Source organism: Petaurus breviceps, unplaced genomic scaffold, assembly GCF_028583685.1.
Source record: "Petaurus breviceps papuanus isolate PSGF00001 unplaced genomic scaffold, PetGlider_PUasm1.0 90700, whole genome shotgun sequence".
NCBI lineage: Eukaryota > Metazoa > Chordata > Mammalia > Diprotodontia > Petauridae > Petaurus > Petaurus breviceps.
This window is the reverse complement of record NW_027187315.1, coordinates 822,341-846,728: the sequence shown is the minus strand read 5'-3', so window position 1 is coordinate 846,728 and position 24,388 is coordinate 822,341. Positions and strand designations below refer to the sequence as shown.

The window sequence follows — 24,388 nt, the reverse complement described above, 5'->3', positions numbered from 1 at the left end:
TTAAAAGTTTTAGCACAAACAAAACCAATGCAGTTAAAAATGGGGAGGGGCAGGAAGGTGGTTTAGGATAGAAAACCATTTATAAAATCTTTTGGAGCACAGTGGTAGGTTATGAGCATAATCTCATAAAGAGTGAAAAATGGTGGAGCAAAACAGACATTTACAGAAAGCTTGTCAAGGGACATGTTTAAGCAAGAACATCACAAGAACATTTAAAAGATTAACCTGAAAGGAAGGCAATCAACAGATGAAAAGTGGGAAAAAATCTCTAATAAATTGTTTTTTTCTATCAAACGCAATATAGCTTCCACGTTTGAGCTCTAACATCACAGTCTCCAATGTACTTTAGTAGGTAGTAGGTGGATAGACAGATAGATAGACAGACAGACATGTTCTTGTGAGAAAATTGGATTAGGTCAGCTCCCAAGTCCCTCCCTTTCAGCTCTGGATCTATGATCTGTAAGACTCAGACCCAGGTTTGTGATGGAGGTAAACATAATAAAAATAAGGATGTTTAAGGATTCTCTTCTCAAAGCATTTGAGAGAACAGATACCAAATACTTGGGGGGAAATAACAGACATGATCACCTTTAAGAAAGGTGATGAAGGAAAAAATTAATAACTATTGACTTATATACCTATTTCTTCACTATAGAAAATAAAATAATCTTCACATAAATCAAAGTGGGGCAGCTAGGTGATGCAGTGGACAGAGAGCGTTGAACCTGAAGTCAAGACTCATTTTTGTGAGTTCAAATTTGGCCTCATACATTTACTAGCTGTGTGACCCTAGGCAAGTCACTTAACCCAGTATGTCTCAGTTTCCTCATCTGTAAAATGAGCTGGAGAAATAAAAGGCAAACCATTTCTGCCAAGAAACCCAAAATGGGGTCACAGAGAGTCCAGCATGATTGAAAAATGACTGAACAGTAACAACAACATATCAAAGTCAGCCACAATAAAGGCATAAGAAAAAATACAAGTATGCTTTCACAAACAATATTCCATAGTAGACCATATATTTATAATCAAGTAATTGACTGAAAGAGTACAAAATTCCACTGTGCTTACTGTTTATTAACTATTGTTGGTTTTTGTTGCTGAATCTTAAAGGGAGAGCTTTACAGAAAAGCCAGATGCTGGAAGTAACAGTCCCTTTAATTGAGCACATTGAAGAGAAAGTCACGTGGTTTAACTGAGGCCATGCAAGGGAACCCAGCAAGAGGCAGGAGAAGTAATGGAAGGGTGAATCCACCAGGGAGGGTATACATCTCTAAGGCTGGGGCAGCAGTTAATACCTCCAAAGTAGGGCAACCTACTGACCCCCCTATACACATACATACACACACACACACACACACACACACACACACACAGCCAGGACTAATAACAGTTCAGGGGATAGATACAGTCATTGCTGGTCTCCAGAGAGTTTTGAACATGATGGCCTTAAGGCCGTTAACAGGAGTAGGAAGCCTATCATGATCTTGAGAGGGTCTGCTCCCATGATTTGCCACATCACTATGCCAAGAATAATGGTGCTCCTGACTCTGCCTTCACTCCATACATCAGGTCAGCTTGTGGATCAGGGCAGCTCTGAGACAAAGGCACCTCCATTAAACTGAAAAGTGGCAAGCATTTTTATGAAGAGATACATCTAACTGGTTTTCCACCTCTGATTGGGGTAGGGGAAGGAGAATTCATCAAGGAATCTGGAAGTTTGTAGCTTAGAAGATTTCAGGCATAAAAGATCTCAGACACAGTGGGTTCTGAAAGGTACAGGGCAGAATGGAGGGGGCATTAGGAAAGAGAAATGAGGTTGAGTGGATGGGGAGGGCAGGTCTACAGTATATGTAGTCTCAGAAAAAGACTGAGTCTGAAAAAAAGGGACCATCTGCAGTTATCTTGATCTGTATCTTGCCACTGGACCCAGACGTCTCTGGAGGAGAAAGTGAGGCTGGTCACTTTGCACAGCCCTCCCTCACTTAAATCCAATTCATGCAAGTCATGGCATCACTTTCCTGATGTCATGGTCCTTTTTGAGGATGAAGGACAAACAACAACAACCACAAAGTCTGAAAAACCAAGATTTCCTGGCATACAATATCCAATATATTCCTATTCCTGGCGTTAAAAAACATTGTAATTCCAAAGAGCAAAATGCCTTCTTAAAATCCCTCTTCCAAAAATGTGTGTATATCAAAATCATCTAAGATTCCTTAAATGATATAACAACAGAGGTAACTTATTATTGTCATTATTATTATGACTTTCTTATTAGTAATATCAAGCAAGGCATACCACAGACATATGTTATCCCCAGTTGCTTACCACTGTGGAGAAGGTAGACTATGAGTGATAGAAATGACTATTAAATAACTGATTGTTAATATTGGGGAGACACAGGATTTATACCTTACTGAAACCTTACTCTCTACTTGGCCAAGCCAGCATCTGAAGAACATTGCTGATAATGACATTGGATTAATTTTCTCGTCAATCTTGTTCAGACCCCACCCAGATGGGAAAGCCCTTTGTATTCTACTAGGTTTGAGTGGGGATAAATTCTTTGATTAGATTGTTCAAGGCTGGGGGTGATTTGGAAGTAAATGACATCATCAAAGTCACATCTCCCAACCCCTTATTAGAATAAGTCCACCTCTCATTATAATACGAATTCTTCTCATTACTCGTTAACCAGTCAGAGTCAAATGCCACTCTCAGAGACACCCACACTTCCAAGGGCATATAAATGTTAAGTGGGCTTCATTGAGGGGCTTTTGGCATTCAAGAGGGTCACGGACCCTTTTTATTAATTATATGCTAGCATGATTAATAAAATGATTAATTACCCAGAAACCATGTCTCTAGAACTCTTCATACATCACAGGAGTTTTAGACAAGCATCTTCTCCCCAGAAAAAGTAATTTTAGGAATCCAAGAAACAGAGGCTTATGTAAATAGAGACCCTCAGGGCAGCAAAGACAGCAATGTCTTACTGATTTCTATCTTATAGGAGACTTCCACTCTCTCCTAGATCTCCAGTCCCACCAGTAGATTTTGATGAGATTAATTATACAGAAAACATCCCAACTGTAACAAATTTGATCTTTGGCAATTCCTGAGACCCCAAGGTTTACACATTTTCCCCCAAATCATCTGACATCCTGTTTCTAGTACTCAACCTGTCAAATAATGAAAAAGATAAGCAGGCTCACCTGATAGTCTCTGGAGCTCTGCTGCTTTTAATGTCAGTCCTAAGGCTATATAAAATCCTATATATGTGTATCTCCCTTGGTTCAATGCCTTATTGTTCATCTTTCAACTGCCTGTCAGCTGATGTTATTTATTTATTTTTGATCTTCTAGGCTTAATTCCTGATTTATTGACCTCCAGTCAAATGGACCAACTTAGAAGGGATTATTCATGAGGATCTTAGGACTTCTACACTGAGGAATTCCCCTAACACCACTAACATGGAAGATTCCCAGTGCAAACTCCAGATGAAAGTGGGAACACAGATGGTCTTGTTTGTAAATGACATGATGATTTTTATCAAACCTTGAGAGTTCTTTACAGAGGCTCCTAAATGAGACCCTTACTCACTCAAAATTTGGCCTCACTTATACAAATAGGACAAAACAACTTGATAAAAAAGGTTTCTATGATATTCAGTTAGATGGGCAACTCATAAAACTGACCAATAAGTACATATACATTGAAAAGACACTGGAGATTGATAATGAACTAGACCCAGATTTGAATTAGAGGTTTGCTTGCATTTTGGGAATTGGGTAATTTTTTTTAATGACCCTAAGCTTTTCCCTAAAATAAAGTGGCACCATTTTAATACAGTACACTTCAATGATGTTATGAAGCATGGAATATCACAGTCTTGGAAGAATTCACATTGCAGGTCACTATAAAAGCATTGTAAAAATCCATGATGGCTAAAAATAGGTTTCAGCATATTACCAATGAAGCATTATGTATAATGATGTAATTATGTCAGAAGTGGCATAGAAGTTGTCATCAAAGGACTTGATATGGAAGGGGGTTGCCGAGAGAAAATATGATATGGAGAGTTTGTGAACTCCACTGGTATCTGCATAAGTACAAAAGGTAGACTGCCGTTGTATTGAGTAGCTCCTCTGGGTAGAAGATTTGTGAGAGGACAGGAACAAGAGTCTTAGGGGATGGGAAGATATGGATGGTATATAATATACAATATTATAGAATAACTCTATCTTAGTGAATTTAGGGTAAGTAAGGTAAATTTAGGGGAAATATGTCCTCCCCAGATAATGTAACTTCTGAGACCAAGGAAATAGAACTTTAGAGTTTGCTCTTTCCTTCCTTCCCCATGGACAGCAGGATGAGCAAGAATTATTCTATTTTAAAAGGAGCCTCAAATATCTTGGAGATTTCCTGCCAATACAAGGAATTTTAATAAGATCAAGCTCAGAGAAATGCATTTCCCACAGGAATAGGCCTGACCTTTCACAATTCCTATGATGCCAAGGTTTGCATACTTATTATTTATCCTATATGTAGCTTGCTTTTGCATATATTTGTTTGCACGTTGTCTCCCTCTATTAGATCATAAACTTCTTGAGGACAGGGACTGTCTTTTTGCCTCTTTTCATATTCTAGGTATTAGGGCAATACCTGGCACATAGTAGGTGATTAATAAATATTGATTGATTGAATGCTGCTGATTGTATGTATGTACTCATAAATTTATTTTCCTTTCAGTCTGGCTACTTACTTTTTGGCCCCCAGTAATGTAGTAGGTGAGATCCCTGAGCTCTCATGGAACTCAGGCTAGGAAAACTCCCATAAACAATGTGTTGTGATCTGGCACATGGGAGAAAACACTCACGTTGGTGAGATCATAGATCCAGTGAGGCATTTCATAAAGCTCAGAAAACACAGAGACAAATACAGAAATACCTCTGGAGTCTCAGACGATTTAAAGACTCTTTCATCATTATAACAAAGTGAAAAGAATGCTGGACTTGAATCCAGTGTCAGAAGATAGGGATGCTAAAGGTCTGAGAGAGGGAAGAGAGAAATAAGTTTTGTCCTTTTTGTGGGAAGATTGCTTCCCTGACTCTCTTTATTGTGAAGGTATTTGCAGAGGGGAAAATTGATGATTCTAGGGGTTTAGGGGTGTCAGGAAGTCAAGAGAGGGCTAGTGCCCAGTGGCACTGGAGTCAGGAAGAGCTGAGTTCAAAAATGCAAATAAAAATGTGTTTTTCAGAATGGGAAGACAAAATCCCTTTTTGAAACAAAAGTGACCACAGTGAAAAATTGCTGTCAAAATGAAGTCAAGAGTTCCTGGTGTAACGGGAATGTAAATTTTTAAGATCTTCCCTGCTCCTAGGCTAAAGTGCACCTGGAGCCTGGGGTGGGAGGCTTGTTTTTCAGTAGATACTTTTTGATTGGGCAGTGAGTCAATAAGGTTGTTACATTCTCTGAGCCAGGAGAAGGCTATGTAAGCCCTGATGTGTAGCTTTGTTTTGGGGCTCACTTTGAGAAGTGTTCTGTGATTTGATCAGATGAAACTCTGGGAAGCCATTGTTGAGAGCCTCCCGACTTTGAAAACCCCAGATGTTGATTTGGTATGGATGTAATGCTTGGACAATTTGGAAACTGTCTACTTGATCTGTTACTCTGTCTTGATAATTCTGTCTGTATATTCTGAAGTTCGGGGTGCTGACCTTTTTACCCTGAACTAGGTAAACGATACATATTTGACTGATTAAAGTAAGCTTGTTAGTCCATTTTGAGTTGCTTTCCTTTAACAAAGCAGATCTAAGAACCTGTGTTGGCAGCAACCCTGAGGACGCTTGGAGTGCTTGCTGCTACACCTGGCCACTCAAACTACAAGCCTGAGATAATACCCATTCAAGTGCAAAAGGCTAGATAAGGAAAGGAGGCAAGAGATGTCCTCAGGATTCAGCAATATCAAAAAAAATGTCTGAAAAATAAATCCTTCCTTCAAAGTTATTCACAGAAACTGCAAGTATACATACTTAAATTGCAACCTGAGCTGTTTGCAAGGAGGAAAAAAAAAACCCCAATACTTATTCTAGGCTGGCAAAAGTATAAACAAACATAATGTGCCTCATGGAATTGAATGCTGGATATTTCAAGTTCCACTCAATACAAGTCTAGGGCAATTTAGGTTAAAAAATTTGATTATATGTATACGTGTATATATGTATATACATAATATACAGTAATATACATATACATACATAAACAATAATGATTTTATTGACTTCAACCTGAGGTAAATGGTCAAAGTTGGCAAATGCTTTCAATGAGGATGAATACAGCATCAAGGTTACCTACTGCACTGATGGTAAATTCTTCAGTTTGAAAAGGCAACAAGCCAAAACCAAAGTGAAGAGAGTATGCATGATTTCTGTTTGAACTTAATTATGTACTCAATACAGCCTCTGAAGCTGAGATACAGCAAAGTATGGATCAATTCTCTGCTGCTTGTGTTAATTTTGGCCTAACAATTAACACCAAGAAGGCTCAGTGCTCCATCAGCCACCACCACATTCCATACGTGGAATCATCAGTTACAGCAAATGGAGAATTTCTGAATGCTGTGGGTAAGTTCACTTACCTTGGCAGTGTACTTTCCAGGGATATTGACAATGAAGTTGATGCATGCATTGCCAGGGCTAGCTCAGTGTTTGGGAGGCTCCAAATGGATATGGTATGGGATAGAAGAGGTATTAGAATGCCTACCAAAGTGAAGAGCTACAGAGCTGTTGTGCTGACCTCATTGTTGTAGGCCTGTGAAACCTGGACAGTCTACCAGAGCCATGCCAGGAAGCTGAATCGCTTCCATTTGAACTGTCTTAGGAAGATTCTGAAGATCACCTGGCAGGATAAGGTACCAGACACTGAGGTCCTTACTCAAACTAAACTACCAAGTATTCAAACTCTGCTTCAGAGAGCACAATTCTGATGGGCTGGCCACATTGTTTGAATGCAAAATGTATGCTTGCCAAAAAGACTGTTTTATGGAGAGCCTTCACATGGTGGTCAGAAGAAGCGATACAAGGATACTCTCAAGGTCTCTCTCAGGAACTTTGGAATTGATTGTGTGACACGGGAGACACTGGCACAGGACCACACAGCATAGTGTACCCACATCAGAGAAAGTGCTGTGCTCTGTAAGCAAAGCAGAATTAAAACAGCTCAAAGGAAACACAGGGTGCACAGATTTGGAGAATCCACTCCAAATGTTCCCACAGAATATTTGTGCCCAACCTGTGGTAGAGCATTCTGAGCTTGTATTGGTCTGATCAGCCACAGTCTGACACATTGAAACTTAACTTTAGCATAGTTTTGGTACTCTTCAAGAACAAAGGACAACAACCAACCAATGAACCAAGTAACAATAAAGATTATATATATATATACATATATATATATATATACACATATATATATACTATTCCTAAGGCAAAATACTATAGAACCTACAGACTGAAAAAAAAAAATTGTCCAAAGTTTTTAGAAAAAAAAATTGTAATCCAATATCTTACTAAAAATAAGTGACCATAAATTATATTAATATTTTTCTAGAATGGCTCCCACATGTAAAGGTCCCTCCTGGTTCTCCTACCTATCTGACCATTCCTTCTCAGTATCCTTTATATAATATTAATCTAGGTAAAGCCCGAGGTGTCCAAGACACTCATATTTTTCTTCCTGTATTCTACTTTATTTAGTGATCTCATCACTTCCCATTATTTCAATCTTAGGATGCCTTGTATAGACATTTTAAACTCAGCACATCCAAAACTGAACTCAATATCTTTTTCCCCAAACCCTCTGTGCTTCCAAACCTCCTTATTATGATTGAGGGCACCACCATCTTCCCAATTCACCAGACTTAGAACTTAGTTATCCTTGACTCTCTCACCCCCACTGCCCATGTGTGGGACAGAGACCCTACCAAAAAATCAATACAAAGACTTAGATACCTGAAAGCAGAAATGAGTGGTCCTGGGCAGGGAAGTACAAAATGATTCCAGAAAGCAAGGTCCTTTTATACCCTAATGTGAGCCCTCCCCTGAAATCCCTTCCCCTTATTCCATTGGCTGGGCTTCAGGGGGCACAATTTATTCAAGTGAATCTTCCCCAGCAACAAAGAATAAAGGCAGTCACACAAGTTTGCTCAGAGATGGGAAGTTTTGCAAGAGTGTGCAAGAGTGCACAGTTTAAGTTGTGTTGCAAAGTGTGGCTAACTACAGATGTTAATCTGTAAGGGAGTAAACTGTGTTTCAATAATACAAAAACTATAAACCCTTTCGAGGAGGCTTCACTTCTGAGAAATCATCCCTCACACCCATATCCAATCTGTTTCCAAATATCTGTAGATTTCACCTTTAGAACATCTCTCCAATGTGCCCTCTTCTTTCCCGTTACTGCCACCACCTTGGTGCAAGCCCTCCTCTCCCTGTGATGGTTGGTCTCCCTGATACGAATCTTTCCTTACCCTAGTCCATCTTCCATTCAGCCACCAAAGTTGTTTTCCTGAAGTGTAGATGTGATCATATTATTCCCCTAATCAAACACTAGTGACTCTTTAATTGCTTCCAGGATCAAGTAAAAAATTCTGTTTGTATTTCAAAGACCTTCATAACCTCCCCAGACTACCTATCCCAAACCCACCCCATACTCTGGAATCCAGTGATACTGGCCGCCTTGATGTTCTACGAACAAGATATTCCTAGCTCCCAGCATATTCACTGGCTGTCGCCCATGCCTGGAATACTCTCCTTCCTCATTTCTGCCTACTGGCTTCCCTGGCTTCCTTCAAATCACAACTAAAATCCCTTCTCTCAGATCCTTTCCCCGTCTCCCATTATTCTAGTGCCTTCCTTCTCATTATTTCTCATTTATCTTGTATATAGTTTCTTTGTATATATTTGTTTGTAAGTCATCTCCCCCATTAGATTGTGAGTTCCTCATAAGGACAAGGACTGTCTTTGGCCTTTCTTTGTTTCCCTAGATTTTTACACAGTGCCTAACCCATAGTGGGCACTCATTAAATGCTGACTGACTGCCGTGCTGTGTGCTCTTTTGTTCATGTAGGTAGGTTATGTGTACAGACATAGGTCTATATAGATGTGACTCAGAGAGAGGCAACAATATCCCTAGAGTAGGGGCTGGAAAACTGTGGCGCATCAGTTAAGAATGTTTTTATTTATTTTTTTTTGCATACAATAGAACTCTATTTTAAAAGGTAAGAACTATTCATAGTTCCCAGGCAGTACAAAATCAGCCAGAATTGTTCTGAAGGACACAGTTTACTCTAGAGACTCCATCTCCCAACTTTTCTCCAAAGAAGACTTTGATTCATGCCAGGAGGGAAAGCAGGAGGTTGGGGCTAGAGACTGGTAACTCTGCTCCCCTCAGTGAAAGGAAATGCTGTGTTAGAATTATATCTATCTGCTCCCTTAAATGTTGTTAGTTTAGGAGAAATAATTCACAGGTGTAAATTGAGCTCCTAATTATTAGCCCTTAATTGAGAAGGAGCAATCCAAGCTATATCTCCAAGGCCTAACTTCCTTACCATCAAATGCCACTTTCATAATGTATACATATAGCAAATAGTGAATAAATCCATTTATCCAAGTCAATAGCAAATAGAAATCAAAGAACCTTTTTCCCAAGGAAAAATTCCCTAACATCTCTAGTGTTCTTGGCTGGGGACAGGGATATGGTTGAAGTGCTTACAATTTCTTTCCTCTTAGGTACTGAAAGGGAATCTGGAAATGTGTCTTTTCTCTGGAAACTGGAAACAAAAAGACTAGGATCCCCTTTCTCCTAAACTCTCACCAACTCTGCTTCTCACAAATTCAGGGAGCATTGAGCAATCAATCTCCATCAATTGAGAGAGTTCTTTGGCAATGGGTTTTGAATCACCCCTTATATCAGAGTTGTTCTTTGTCCTTCATTCTGGAAGAGGATCATGACATCAGGAAGATAATGTCATGACTTGCAAGTGAACTGAATTTAAATGAGGGTTGTGCAAAGTTACCAGTCTCACTTTCTCCTGTGAAGCCATCTGAGTCCAGTGGCAACATATAGATCAGGATGACTGGAGACAGCCCCCTATATCAGGATGGTTGAAAGTCAGCTTAGGAGCTCTAGAAAGAGAGAAGGGTGGAAGGTGAGGCAATGTGGCTGTGTTGAGTGAGAATTTCAGCCTTATGTTTCTTGGTGAGAAAGGAGAGTGGGTTTGGGACAATACAATACTAAGAACTCTCAGAGCCACAGTGAAGTGTGAATTGAGACCGAGAGGTTCCAACAAGTTGTCCTTGCCATAAATTCCTTTCCCTATGCCAATGTGTGCTGGAGTCAGCTCAATCTGCTCAAGAGAGCTGATTGTTAAATTTTCAGTGTGTGTGTTTATACCTTGGAAACTTGTGAAGTAAGTACTGTAAATATCATTGTCCCCACTTTACAGATGAAAAAACTGAGACCTAAAGAGATTAAATGATTTACCTAAAGTTACATTAGCTAATAAGTAGTGGAACTAGGAATAGAACCCAGATGTTAGTTTGTCTTATATCTCCTAGGACACTCTCCTTTGGAATTAGAAATCTGTAGGGTGATCTCAGTTACCCAAAATTCAGACATGTAATATTTAACAGAATCTGATCTTATAGTTCTTGGCATTGCTAATTCATCTTGTCAGTATGGTTCTGGCAAACAGACTACAAACCCTACCTCTGCTCACAGCTCCCTCTCTTTCTCCATCACTACTACCATCCAGGCAGGGGTATACTGATAGGTGCTTAACAATTGACTCTCCAAAATATTTTCTTTTTTACTAATACCATTCTTTTAAGTGTAATCTGAATTTATTAAGATTTTCTCCATCATTTATTAAGTCCACAAAACAATAACTCAAACCCGCATTTGCAGTTTGCCACTTTCCAAAGTATAATGCTCACACTGAAAATTTAATAATCAGTTTTCTTGAGCAGTTTGAGCTAGCTGGAGCACCTACCTGCCTAGGGAAAGGAAACTCATTTGAGCCCTTATTTGTAGCTAATCAAATATGCTCACTATTGATAAGCATTGTTGTAGGATTCTAAGAAATGCAAATTTATAGTATCTGACTTTAGGTTGAGCCCTAGGCAGGGTGGGGATGGAGGTTTGTACCTATTTATTGTGAGAACAAGCTTAAAAATCATTGAATTCTCCAAAGATAATTTCCAAGCAATAGAAAATCACATAAAATGAACCTTCTATTTTCAAGACTTTAACAATAGGACATTAACATTCCACAACTCAGCACTTCCTTCAATAAGTTTACAGGAACTAAGCTGAAAAGCAACCCAGAGGAAGTTTCAAGGAATGCAGGAAAAAGCCACATAACTTGTGGAGGAATAGTTCTCAGCACACCTTGAGGTGTAAACTAGGAATATTTTCATCTAAAGCAAAAATCAGACAGGGGTGAGGGAGCAGCAGTGGTACAGAGTAGAGTATGGTACAGATGGGGGATACAGTTAGTCAGTAGAGAAAGCGATGTGTCTCCCCATTTTGTGGGGGTTGAAGAGGGAACATAGGGCCAAGGCTGCCTGTAAGAGAAGAGGCATTGCCTTGGGAAAATGGCCCTGGATAATGAGGCCTTGGAGCAAAACCTGATCCATTTTCCCCCAAAAGCTCTAATAGTACCACACCAAGAAAGTTTAAATTGTTGTTGACTTGAGGCCTTAACTTTTGCCTGTCTTATTCAACCAGATCTTCATTACTATTGTTCCTGGGACCCTCAAGAGAATTGTCTTGCAGTCTATTTCTCAACTTTTCTAGATGCTCACTGTGGTGAAAGGTGGGGGAGCATGGAAAGAGGATAGAAAGCACAAAACTAACTTATTCTGCGAAAGAGGTAAAATAATGTTTCTAGTCTCCTTCAGATCTTCTGATCCACCAATTTTAGACCTCTTGGCTAAGATTAATTCAATCTGGATCAAATCATCCAGGACTCCCCAAGTCACCTCTTTCCCAATGTCAATAATAATCCCTCACATTTTTATAGAACTTTCTTGTTTGCAAGCAGTTTACCTACATCATCTCACTTGATTCACCCCCAACAACCTTCTTAATCAGGCAAGGCAATTATTATCATTACCATTAAAGTTGAGGAAATTGAATGCCCAAGAATTTAAGAACCTTAAACAATTTCACATCACTAGTAAATAGCAAGAGTTGGGACTCAGACTTTGATTTCCCTGGAGAGTCCTCATGAAGTTTACTCTGGAGCAGCGTGGTGTCAATTAGGGACATGCTTCCCACTGGGTAGTTTCTAATAAACAGATGACCCAGTTGGGTTTGGCCCTCCTAGAACACAACATATTTGCTGGATCAGTCAATCCTCTGGATTTCTTGAGAAGACCATCCATAATGTATGCTGAGAATTCATAAGTCTGTTTATCCATTCCTTACCTCTCTGTTGACTACCAGGCTCACATCTCTGTCTTTCAAGTATCTCTAACTGGATTCCCAACAAATGTCTTAAACTCAACATATCCAAAACTGAACTTACTATCTTTCTCCCTCTACCCTCCCATCTTACAAACCTCCCTTACTGCCTGGGGCACCACCATCTTCCAGGTCCTCCAGAGTCGCAACCTGGATGTCTTCCTTGACTCCTCACTATCTCTCACACTCCACATCCAATCTGTTGCCAAGGCCTGTCCCTTTCACTCTTGCAACACCTCTCAAATATGGCCCTTTCTCTCTTTGGATATTGCCACCACCCTGGTCCAAGCCCTTATCATCTCATGCTTATTATACTGTTGCACTAGCCTGTCGGTTGGTCTGACTGTTACATACCTTTCCTCATTTTAGCCTATCCTTCATTTAACCACCAAAATTATTTTCCTAAATCAGGGGGCCCAACCATAGCACATCTATACTCAATAAACTCCCTAGCACCTCCATGATCAAATATAAAATCCTCTGTTCAGCGTTCAAATGATAGAGAAAATACTACATATACACCAAAATATTAATAGTAGTGTAGTGTTTTGTTGTTGTTGTTGTTATATTAAGGAAGTGAAAACTAAAGGGATGTCCTCAAATTGGAGAATAGCTGAATGTATAGAATATGAAACCAAGAAGTGCTTACTGATCTGTTTGAAGTGATGAAAAAGGCAGATTCAAATGAAATGGGAAGAGTGTATATGAACTGATGCAGAGCGAAATGACTAGAACCAGGAGAACAATTTATATAATGATCACAACATTGTAAAAAAAAATTATTTTGCAAGATTAAGAACTCCAATTAATTCAATGACCTCTTGGTAGAGAAGAAATGGATCAAAGATAAAGAATGATACACATATTTTTAGATATGACCAATATATGAATCTGTTTTATGTAACTTGTTACAAAGGTTAAAAAAATTGGGGGGAAAGAGAAAGTGAGGGGGGGTAGTGATAGGAGAGAGGGAGAGGGAGAGGGAGAGGGAGAGAGAGAGAATGAGAAGAGGGAAGGAAGGAAAGGAAAGAAAAGGAAGGAAGGGAGGGAGGGAGAGAAGGGGAAAGGAAGGAAAGAAGGAGAGAGGAAGATCAAAATTGAATTTTGAGAAAGGAAGAAAGAAAAGAAAAAAGAAAAGAACAGAAAGGAAAAAGAAAAAGGAAGGAAGAAAAATGGCATCAATGATATTTCGTTGTTTAATTCATGGAAGAGAACAGAAAGTAGTCCAGAGAAAAATGGGAAAACAGTACACTTTTGGAACTATCATGTTAAATTTGATAAATACTTGAAAAAACAAAATCATATATAATTAAATTTGTTTTTTTCTATAACTCTGTAAGAATCATTCCTGGGGTGGCTAGGTGGCACAGTGAATAGAACACAGGACCTGAGTTCAAATGTGACCTCAGACATTTAACACTTGCTAGCCATATGACCTTGGGCAAGTCACTTAACTCCAACTGCCCTGTCTTCCCCCCTCCAAAAAGCAAAATTAAAAAAAAATCATTCTTTGTAACTTTTATATATAGAAATGTTTGAGGGTTTTTTTTTTGGGGGGGGGATTTGCCCAGTTTAGAATTAAAAAATATCTTTTTAAGTACTATTGTTTCAAGGCACAGGACACATCAAATTAAAAGTTAACATATTCTCCCAATTTCCTGCCAAAATCCACTTTGCTAAACTATAAACAAAGTTAAAATATAACACTTAACAAACAAGAGTCAAATAGCTTTCCTCTCAGGAGGGGAATGTCAAAGGTCAGAGACCTCACTGAAACAGAGCTGCTCTTAGTTTATTTAGAAGGATGTCATCTAGTAGCTGGACTTGGGGTGTGTGTGTGTGTGGGGGGGTGTGGGTGTCTGTACCTGTGTGTGTGTGTGTGTGTGTGTGTGTGTCTACAGGAAGCACGAAGGGGTGGAATCTGGAAAGGCAGCACATCCTATTGGCCTTCTTGATGGCTGCTTGAAGCTATCTGAACCAGAAGCATAGAATTCTAGATCTGTGAAGGACCTCAGGGATCCTGTAGTCTGCTCCCCCTCATTTTGTCAGTGAGGTAACTGACTTCTAGAGGGGTTGTGACACTTCCAAGGTCACATTGTGATGAATCAGTTAAAGAGCTCAATCTAGACTCTCGGTCTAAAGATGTTTCAGTCCGATATTCTTTCAATGACACCACACTGCCTCCCTAAGTTCACCACAGAGACTTTGTTTTAAAATCTGCTATGGACACAGACAGAAAAGAAAAAGAAAATCAGATGTCACTGAATAAATAAGATGTTATTTCTATCATTAAAACAAAATAACAGCCCTATATTTTGCTGAGCCCTTTTGCTACTGCTTCCACACTTCTGGCATTTGTCCCCTCCTCTCTAATAATCTGCCACCAAAGTTCAGACTCTCATCACTTCTCTCTTGGACCCTGACAGTAGCCTCCTAATTGGTCTTCCTATTTCCAATGTCTCTTCTCTCCAATTCATCCCTCATGGGGTTGCTAAATTGATGTTCCTGCCTATCCTCCCAGCTGATTACAAATGACTCACCCTCATGTACTCTATGTTCCAACAGAACCGGCTCATTGGTGGTTCCTGAAATTTTATCTCCTGCCTGTTTGCCTTCGAACAGGCTGTCTCCCCATACCTAGAATTCCTCCCTCCTTAATATCCCCTCTTTAAATCCTAGGTCCCTTCAAAGTGAATCTCAGGTCCTACCTCCTTCCTACAAGAAATCTTTTCTGATCCCTAAGCCTAGTGCTGTCCCCCCATGCCTCAGCCCTCAGAAATTAATCTGTATTCACTTTGTATGTACTTTTTCATTTCTTTATCTCTGTACATCCCTCTGTAAAATGTAAGTTCCTTGAGGGCAGAGAATTTTTCACTTTTTTTTTTTTTTTACTTTGTATCCCCTTCCAATCTCCTAACCTCCCCCAACCCCTTCCCAGTTCCTGGTCTATAATAGGTTCTTAATGCCTGCTTGTTGAATAGAATTGAATAGGCATGTTATAAATAGTTTGGGGTTTATGGTTCGTGTACATGATTTTAATCCTTATTGCACTTGTCTGCTTAATAGATTTATGGTTATTAAGAATGCCCTCAGGATTTTGGATGAACTTTTAGGAGGACTGGACCCAAATGTACAGGATGAGGTATGCATGACTTGCTATCTACATTGTTAGAGATCATACTCACATTGATGAGCTCAAATATCTATTGGAACAATTATGTTTGTAATGAAAAAAAGAAAGAGAAACTGAGTTTGGAGGTTCATTGTGACTACAGCAAATATATCTCTCTGAGATCAACCCTAGTTGTTTTCTCAAATTGGCTTCTATGCTTGCTTTAAAGCATCTTTCTTCCAATTGCTAGCTCAAATCCAGAATCAAGAAATAGTCATTTCTGAGAGAATATGAAAGAATGCAGGCCATGCAATCCAGACTCTTAGGGAATGAGTTTTCAAATGTAAATGAAAAACATTGTTATTCGCTTCAGGCAGAAAGTTTTCTTCATATGACTTTTAAAAATATGTATATCTAAGTCCTTCAGTGTTGGATTTTAAGTTTATCCCAAGATTCCATGAACATCAACATCCCTAGAGTGAGATCAATCAATCATCAAGTATCATTTGAGAGCCAACTATGTGTCAAGCACAGAGTACAAAAAAAAAGAAAAAAAAATCCCTACTCCCAATGAGCTTTCCATTCTAATAGGGGAGAAAAGAAGTGAATGTAAAATATGTATAGAATGAAAATAGAATTAATAAGTATAAATCTATTCAAAGTAGCTAAATACAAGGTATTGGTATTTGGGAGGTATGAAGTTTGAGGGGGAGGGTACTAGCAGTTTGGGAAATCAGGAAAGGTTTCATACAAAACAGTACTTGAGCAGCATTTTTTGAGATAGAAATAAATTATATTTACATATATTGTTTTAAAATATAATTTATAATGTAGTATGTATGTGTGATATAATTGTTCTATTAAAAATACTAGGTCACTGATTATGCCTGGGCAATATGCCATGTATTGTGCTGGTGTTATAACTGACATTGAACAGTATCTTAAAGGAAGAAAAACATTCTAGGAGGTGAATGTAAGAAAGGAATGTGTTCTATGTATGAGGGATGGCCAGTGACAGCACAGATATGGGAAATAGAGTATCGTATGTGAGAAACAGAGAGAAAGTTATTTTGGCTAGATCACAGAGAGTAGGAGGGGAAGTCATGCCAGTGAGGTTGGAAAGATAGGTTGGGTTCAGGTTGTCTATGACTTCAAAAGCTACACAGGGAACTTCATACTTTTCCTTAGAGCCAAGAGGAAGTCATTAGAGTTGGTTGAGAAAGGTATATTGTCAGTTAGTTCATTCTATGCCTCTCATTCAGCAAATATTGCTGATTTTTCTCCCTTGGTTGGACCAGAGATTTCACCCCTGTAGGTGACCTGCCCAGTGTGGAAACTCCCTTCACAGGCACAGATTGGAATTGCCTTGGCAGATAGCAGGTACTTAATAAATGTGTATTGATTAGAAGATTAATTGTTTCAGAAGTTAAGTGACTTATTCAAGATCCCATAGCAAATAGGTGCCAGAAGCAGGACACAAACTCAAGTCTCTATCCATTACCTCTCAGATATTGGGTGATAGTCCAATATAAATTAGTTCCTTTAATTTTTTTTAAGATAGGTGATTGTTTAGAATTTAAAGGCTCTGAATAGAATGGAATGGACTGGATATGGCTGAAATGGAATGAGCAAATTACAAATTTTTTTCTGGACTTCACTTTCCTCATTTGTAAAATGAAAGAACTGGACCAGATAACTTCTAAGGTCTCTTCTAGCTCCAAAGCTATGGTAGAAATGAAAATCATAGAATCATACCTGCTACAGTAGGCACAAAATGAAATAGGATCAGTGCAGAAACAGGAAAAGAAAGGACAACTCAAATAAATACTGGTCAGACTAAATTAGCTATGACCCTCTCAGAAAAGAGGACCTAACCCTAACCCCCTAACCCCTAGAAGAGGCAATTTTCTTGCTGCATTGTGAACAGAATATCATTTTAGTCATCACCAGAACTGTTCACATTCCCAAGATAAGAGAAAGTCCATATCGAACACTTACTGAAAATTTCGAACTGCCAGCCAGCTTCCTTGTTGGAGAGCTGAACTCCTCAGCAAGGTCTTCAAATTAAACAGCATCTTTGGCTGATAATGAGAAAGACAGCTGGAGGTATTCAAGAATTCCTTCCCACGAAATCAGCAAGCAGAAGCACCTTGGTTAAAGAGAGGACTTTCTATTTGAATGAGGGAGCAAAGGTAATACCACCTTTCAACCACCTTATCTAGCCTTCCTGGTTAGGATCCATGCTGTTCAGGGTTAAGGGGCAGGTGTACTTTAATCCAAATTGCACTGATGTGTATTTTTTAAAGGGATATTAACTCTTGGTTTCCATTTCAGAGCCAAGTCAGGAGAGGATTTTCCTTGCTCTATTGATTGAGTCACACAATGGTAGGTTCAACTACCATCCATTAACAAATATTTACTGACTGCCTACTGTGGTCAAGGTAGAATGAAATGAAATCAAGTGAGATAGCATACATAAAACACTTTATAACCACAAAACTTTTAAAAATGTGATTTATCATTAGTTTTTGTTGGTTGTTTCATTGGGACCTGTGATTTCATTGGTACAGGGAAATATGACATGGAAATGCCTCCCACTGGTATAGATCAACAATTTGTCTATAGAAAGTTGTTTGGACACAGAAAGAGTGAGTGAGTTTCCCATAGTCAAAAAGTCAGTTTCACATGCACAATTTTAATACTCATCTTGCTAATTTCAAGGTCCTCTTTCTCTGTTGTTCAGTCATGTCCAACTTTTCATGACCACATTTGGGGTTTTCTTGGCAAAGCTACAGAGAGAACTGAGAGAAATAGGGTTAAGTGACTTACCCAGGGGCACACAGTTAGTAAGTGTTTGGGACTGGATTTTAACTCAGGAAGATGAGTCTTCCTGACTTTAGACCTGGTGCTCTATCCACTGTACCACGTAGCTGCCCTATTCCCAAGGTCGGCCCCCTCTATTTCCTATGCCACACTAAATATTTAAAATATTACATCACTATAGGATATACAAAAATAATTAACTCAGAATATGAGAAAGGGAATGGCAGAACACAAGCTTCCAATATTTTGGAGTCTCAGAAATGCCTCCATAATCATTCCTCTATAGGGGAAGGGGAAGATGGAGGGAGGTAAAGACCTAGAATAAAGAACTAGATCAATCAACAAGTATTCATTAAGTGCCTACTATCTACCAGGTGCTGGGGCTACAAGTACAAAAAAAAAACCTGAAGGAAACTCTGCCTTGGAGGAGTTCACATTCTAAGGCATGTGGCTAGAGCTTAGGAGTGGATAGAGCTCAAAGCCTAGAGTCAGGAAGATCCCAGTTCAAGTCCAGTCTCAAATACTGATTAGTTGTGTGACCCTGGGCAAGTCACTCTTTTTATCTCATTTTCCTTAAATACAAAATAGAGATAATAATAGTGTATACCTCCCAAGAATGTTGCAAGGATCAAATGAGATAATATTTGTAAAGCATTTAGCACAGAGTTGGACACATAGAAAGCACTATATAAATATGAGTTATTGTTATTATTAAAGATGGGGAGACAATAAGTGCACATGAATATATATGCATATGCAAAATAAAGATAAATTATTTAAATATAAGGAATTTTGGAAGGGAGAGAACTAGCAATTGGGAATTAGAAAAGAATTTGTGTAGAAAATGGTGCTTTAGCTGCATCTTAGAGAAAGAGAAGGATTCTATCAGAAAGAAGTAAGGAGGGCTTCCCATTCAGTCTTGAGAGGCATCTATCACAAAGGTAAGGAAATGGAAGATGGAGTGTCATATATAAAAAGAAGGAAGGCAAGTCTGAATAGATCTAAGAGTGGGGAGGTAGGTTGAAAAGACATGTTGAGGCCAAACTGTGGAGAACTTTCAAAAACTAAACAGAAGAATTTATATTTTATCTTAGAGGCAATAGGAGACTACTGGAATTTATTCAGAAAAGGAATGATGTAGTTAGGTACTGGTTTAAGAAGAATCACATTGGCATCAGTGTGGAAAATTGACCAGAAAGGGAGAGATCTGAGACAGGGAGCCCACTGAGGAAACCATTTCAATAATCTAGGCCAGAAGTGATAAGAGTCTGCACTTAAGATGGTGGCTACATGAATGTATAAGGGATCAAATGGGAGAGATATTCTAAAGGTAGAAGAGATTAAATTTGTCAACTGAGCACACATGTGGAGTGACATAGAGTGAAGAGTCCAAGACAATGCCTGACTTTTGTCCCTGGGAGATTGGGAGAATGGTGGTGGGTTAGGAATAGGGAGGCTTAAAGAGGGGTAGGTTTGGGGGATGGGGAGGCATAAGTTCTATTTTGAATATATTAAGTATGAGATGCTTCTAGGGCACCAGTTTAGAATGTCCAATAGGCAGTTGATGATGCCTTGAGATCTTCATATTTGAGAATACCCACTATCCCAAAAAGTCTCAACCAGTCCTATATTCCTCATCGAAACTTACTCACACTGTGCACTTAATAAATAATTCTTAGTTCCCCAAAGATGGAAGTACATTCTCATCTGACCCTTTGATCTCACAGCCCTTTATATTCCATTCATTCCACTTATAATGGCCTATCCTGTACTATTTTATTTGTCTCTGTAAATGTCATTTCACCATGCTACGGTATTTTGTAAACAACTTCATGCCAGGGTCTGTCTCTTATCTTTATACCTCCTCAAGCACTTAGCTCAGTGCTAATATTTAATAATAACACAATAACAACACATTTTGAGATTAATACATGTTTCTTACATGAATGAATGATTATGGTAGCCCTGGTAAGGGCTCTGATCAGGGTAGGGACTGAAGCATATCCCATATATTGGCTCTCATACAATTTAAGGGCCAATAGGCATTATCTGATTTTGGAATCTATAATGCCTAGTGGCCATAAGAAGAAACATCTGAGTGTGGAGTACTCTAATCTTATACACTTATAACATTGTACATTACATTTCTTTCTGTCTTTAAAGTTCATCTGCTTCTGCAATGCAATTTAAGCAGTGTCTTCTGAACATAGTAGTTATATGATAATATGTTATTATATGATAATATGATAATGTTAAAATATGATAATATTTGTTGAATAAATATATAAATGAATGAATGAGTGAGAAAGATAGTATAGTCCCAGTTATGGCCCCAGGAGTTCTTGAAAGATTTAGGCACCTAAAGCTGAAGGATCTCTTGTCACCCCTGGAAGTTACAGTATAGTAGCGACAATGGGAGCCTCCTATCTCCTTCAAAGTTCTACTAATTCCACAAATATCCGTGGCAGCAAGCACCCCAGTACATCTAGGATAGCTGCTAACACAGGTTCTTGAATCTGCTTTACTAAGGAAAATAACTTCAAAGGGGTCAACTATCTTACTTTTAATTATATATACCAACAGAGAAAATAGAGGGAGAGAAATAAAGACCAGCAGTCAGGGCTTCTAACTGAGAAAATAGCACAGTTCAGCAGACAAGACAGATCCAACTGTCCGACCAAGGCGGACCAAGGCAGTACATACATAGTGACCAGAGAAAGAAGTACCAACATCGGGGTTTTTCAAAGCCGGGGGCTCCTTAACAGCTACTAAGAGTCTGGTCAAATTACAAGAACACTCTTCTAATGAATGAGCCCCAAAGCAAAATGCTAACCTCAGATTGTGTGTGTGTATACATGTGCATGTGTACACACATGTATATACTCACGTGTATACACACATGCACACACACAGTTATTCTGGGTCAGAGGGCATCACAACCCTCCTGACCCACTGCCTAATTACAGAGTAACAGAAGGTGTGGGCCTTTCCGAAAAACAAGCCTCCCCTAATCAAGCTTTCCTTAATGGGCTCCACATGAGGCCTATTAATGCGTGAGGAAGATCTTATATCCTATTAACATTACAATGTCATGTACATCTGGTGCACTTTTTTATTCTCTTCCTCATTTTCTGCCTTAGGGACTTTTTTGAATTTCCATGGAGCTTTCATAAGAATGTACATGCTAGCTTATATGTAAAGAACTCTTTTTGATTAGAAGCTTTCTATACAGTATCCCACTTCATTTCTTTCTTCCTATCTTGCACATATTAGATAATCAATATTTGCTGAGTGACTGTGTTTAATTTTGCATTAACGTAAATAAATTGACAAAATGTAGTAGCCTGGTCCCTGAAATGGAACTCAAGAGTTACTATTTATGTAGGGTTAAGACTTCTAAGAGGATAAGTGTAGTGGATACAGGCCTGAGCTTTGGTGTTAGAAAGACACAATTTCAAGTCCTGAATCTGACATAGACTAACTGCAAATATGTCATTTAATCTTTTAGGATCTCAAGGCTAAATCTTTAGGCTAATGATGAATTGCTGATCTGCATTGGTGAAAGGAGTATCCACATTGGAAATTCCTCATAGTGACAAAATCACAAGTCTAGACAAAACAAACTAAAAAAATCTCAAAGCTCATTACATTTGTATGCAATATATATTTTCAACTGCACCCTCCAAAGGCCGAAGACAAGATGTTCAATTTATTGAGCTTTAGTTGCTCATATGAGATATGATATGATGCAAAAATGAGATAGTGTAGACAAAATAAAGCATGCAAACTTTAAAGAACTATGTAAATATCTGATGATGATGATGATGATATAGTTTCAGTCTCTGTGGAAGAATTAGAAATAATAGAGAGTAAATTAAAGTCACAGAAAGAAAGACATTATTGCCAACTATTTCCATTTTCTCCTTTCCTAGAAATATAACCCAACCAAGCAACTCCTCCAGTGTAGGATATTTGGAAGGCATTTATTTTTATTAGAATTTCACCAAGAACTGTACCAAAGAAAACAGTAGTGCCATTTGGGTTGCCAAATCTGCTCTCTCTACAGGATAAAGAATCTCATGTTAAATGCCACCAACTCAGTCCCCTCAGTCCCTCTGGGGTATTGTAATGGGAATGCAAATCTGGAAGATCTTCCCTGCCCCTAGGCTAAAGTACACCTGAAGCCTGGGGAGGGAGGCTTGTTTTTCAGTAGATACTTTTTGATTGGCCAGTGGGTCAATAAGGTTGTTACATTCTCTGAGCCAGGAGAAGGCTATATAAGCCTGATGTGAGGCTTTATTTTGGGGGCTCACTTTGAGAAGTGTTCTGTGATTTGATCTGTATTCTGGGAAGCCATTGTCCAGGGCCCCCCCGGCTTTGAAAAACCCAGATGTGGAAACCCAGATGTTGACTGGGTATGGATGTAATGGTTGGACAGTTTGGAAATCTGTCTACTTGATCTGTTTCTGTCTTGATAATTCTGCCTGTATACTTTGAAGTTCGGGGTGCTGACCTTTTCCCCTGAACAAGGTAAACAATATATGTCTGACTGATTAAAGTAAGCTTGTTAACCCATTTTGAGTTGCTTTCCTTTAACAAAGCAGATCCAAGGACTTGTGGTAGCAGCAAACCCTGAGGACGCCGGGGTGCTTGCTGCTACAGGTATGTATCCTTTGAAAGACTGTTAGGTCAAGTATGAGTATTCCTTCATTGGATTCTAGAATGGGAAGATAAGTTCAAGTCCCTCATTTTACAAATGAGGAAATTGAGGCCTCTAAAGGTTAAGTAACTTTGACTACAAAATCATCAGACGTGGGTTCAGATCTTAGTTCTGTTATCTATTTTATCATCTTGGGCAAATTAATGCTACCTCTCCAGGCTTCGCTTTCCTTATCTGTAAAGAGAAGGGCTCTTCATGGAAAGGTGATGTCTAAGGTACCTTCCAGCTCCTCAATCTTATTAATGTCGATTAATTAATGTTTATAATTAATATTTATATTAACCAAGGTTATAATTAATGTTTGTAAATTAATGTTTGTTGAACTGGATAGAATTGAATTGGGTGACTAATAGTAAGGATTTCAGGCACCACAGCAGGTAGGACATTTCCTAGAAGATAGAAGGCATTGTGCCTTAAATTAGGCAGGATAGATGGCCTACTGGTAGAATTGCCCTTAAATTCAAAGAGAGCTTTTCTCATCTGAGAAGACCTGTATGGATTTAACACAACTAACATTGTCTCCATTTCAACAATAATACTGATCTCAGCATTACCAACTTTGTTGGAGGTTATAGGTTCTCTCTGAAGAATGTTCTGTCCCCACTGCATTAATGCTTGTTTATGTGGCCTGTTTTCCTTGGCAGTGTCCTGAAAAGGCAGACAGGGAGTGTGCCTTAGCTCTTTCCTGTACCATATAGTGCCTAAGACCAAAGATAAATGCTGTATCATCACATACAAGTAAAACCTCTATTTTCTCCTGTTGAATAAATTTAAAATCATTCATTTTAAATCATTTCCTTAGCATAGATGTTTAAAGTCACACAATCCTGGGAGTTATTGATCTTAAGCATAGTTCCCAAATTTACCAAAGAGCAAATAAGGTAAAACCTGACAGATTTTTATGTCAAGTATTACTACATTTTGGTGTGGTAAAATGAGTATGGAGAGATAGGATTAGGACATGTACCCTTATAATAATGATAATTAGAAGAAGGAACATTTAAATAGCACTTTAAAGTTTACAAAGTAATTTGCAAACCTCATGTCAATTGAACCTCTTAACAACCTTGAGATAGATGCTATTATTATCCCCATTTCACAGGTTGAGAGAGATTAAAAAATTTATACACAGACACACAGACAATAAGTATCAGAGGTAGAATTCAAATTCAGGACTTCCTAAATCCAAGTCTAACATCTAGTTC

General features: G+C 38.7%; 1 protein-coding gene across 1 annotated transcript in view; it reads right to left on the bottom strand.

The window, feature by feature from the left end:
• The window catches only part of OTC (ornithine transcarbamylase), a 75,651-nt gene extending 57,936 nt beyond the window's left edge, over window positions 1-17,715 (bottom strand). The window contains exon 1 of the mRNA XM_069065670.1: window positions 17,639-17,715. Coding sequence (XP_068921771.1) covers window positions 17,639-17,715 — 77 coding nt within the window. The remainder of the gene's footprint in view (window positions 1-17,638) is intronic.
• Window positions 17,716-24,388: the final 6,673 nt, after the last annotated feature.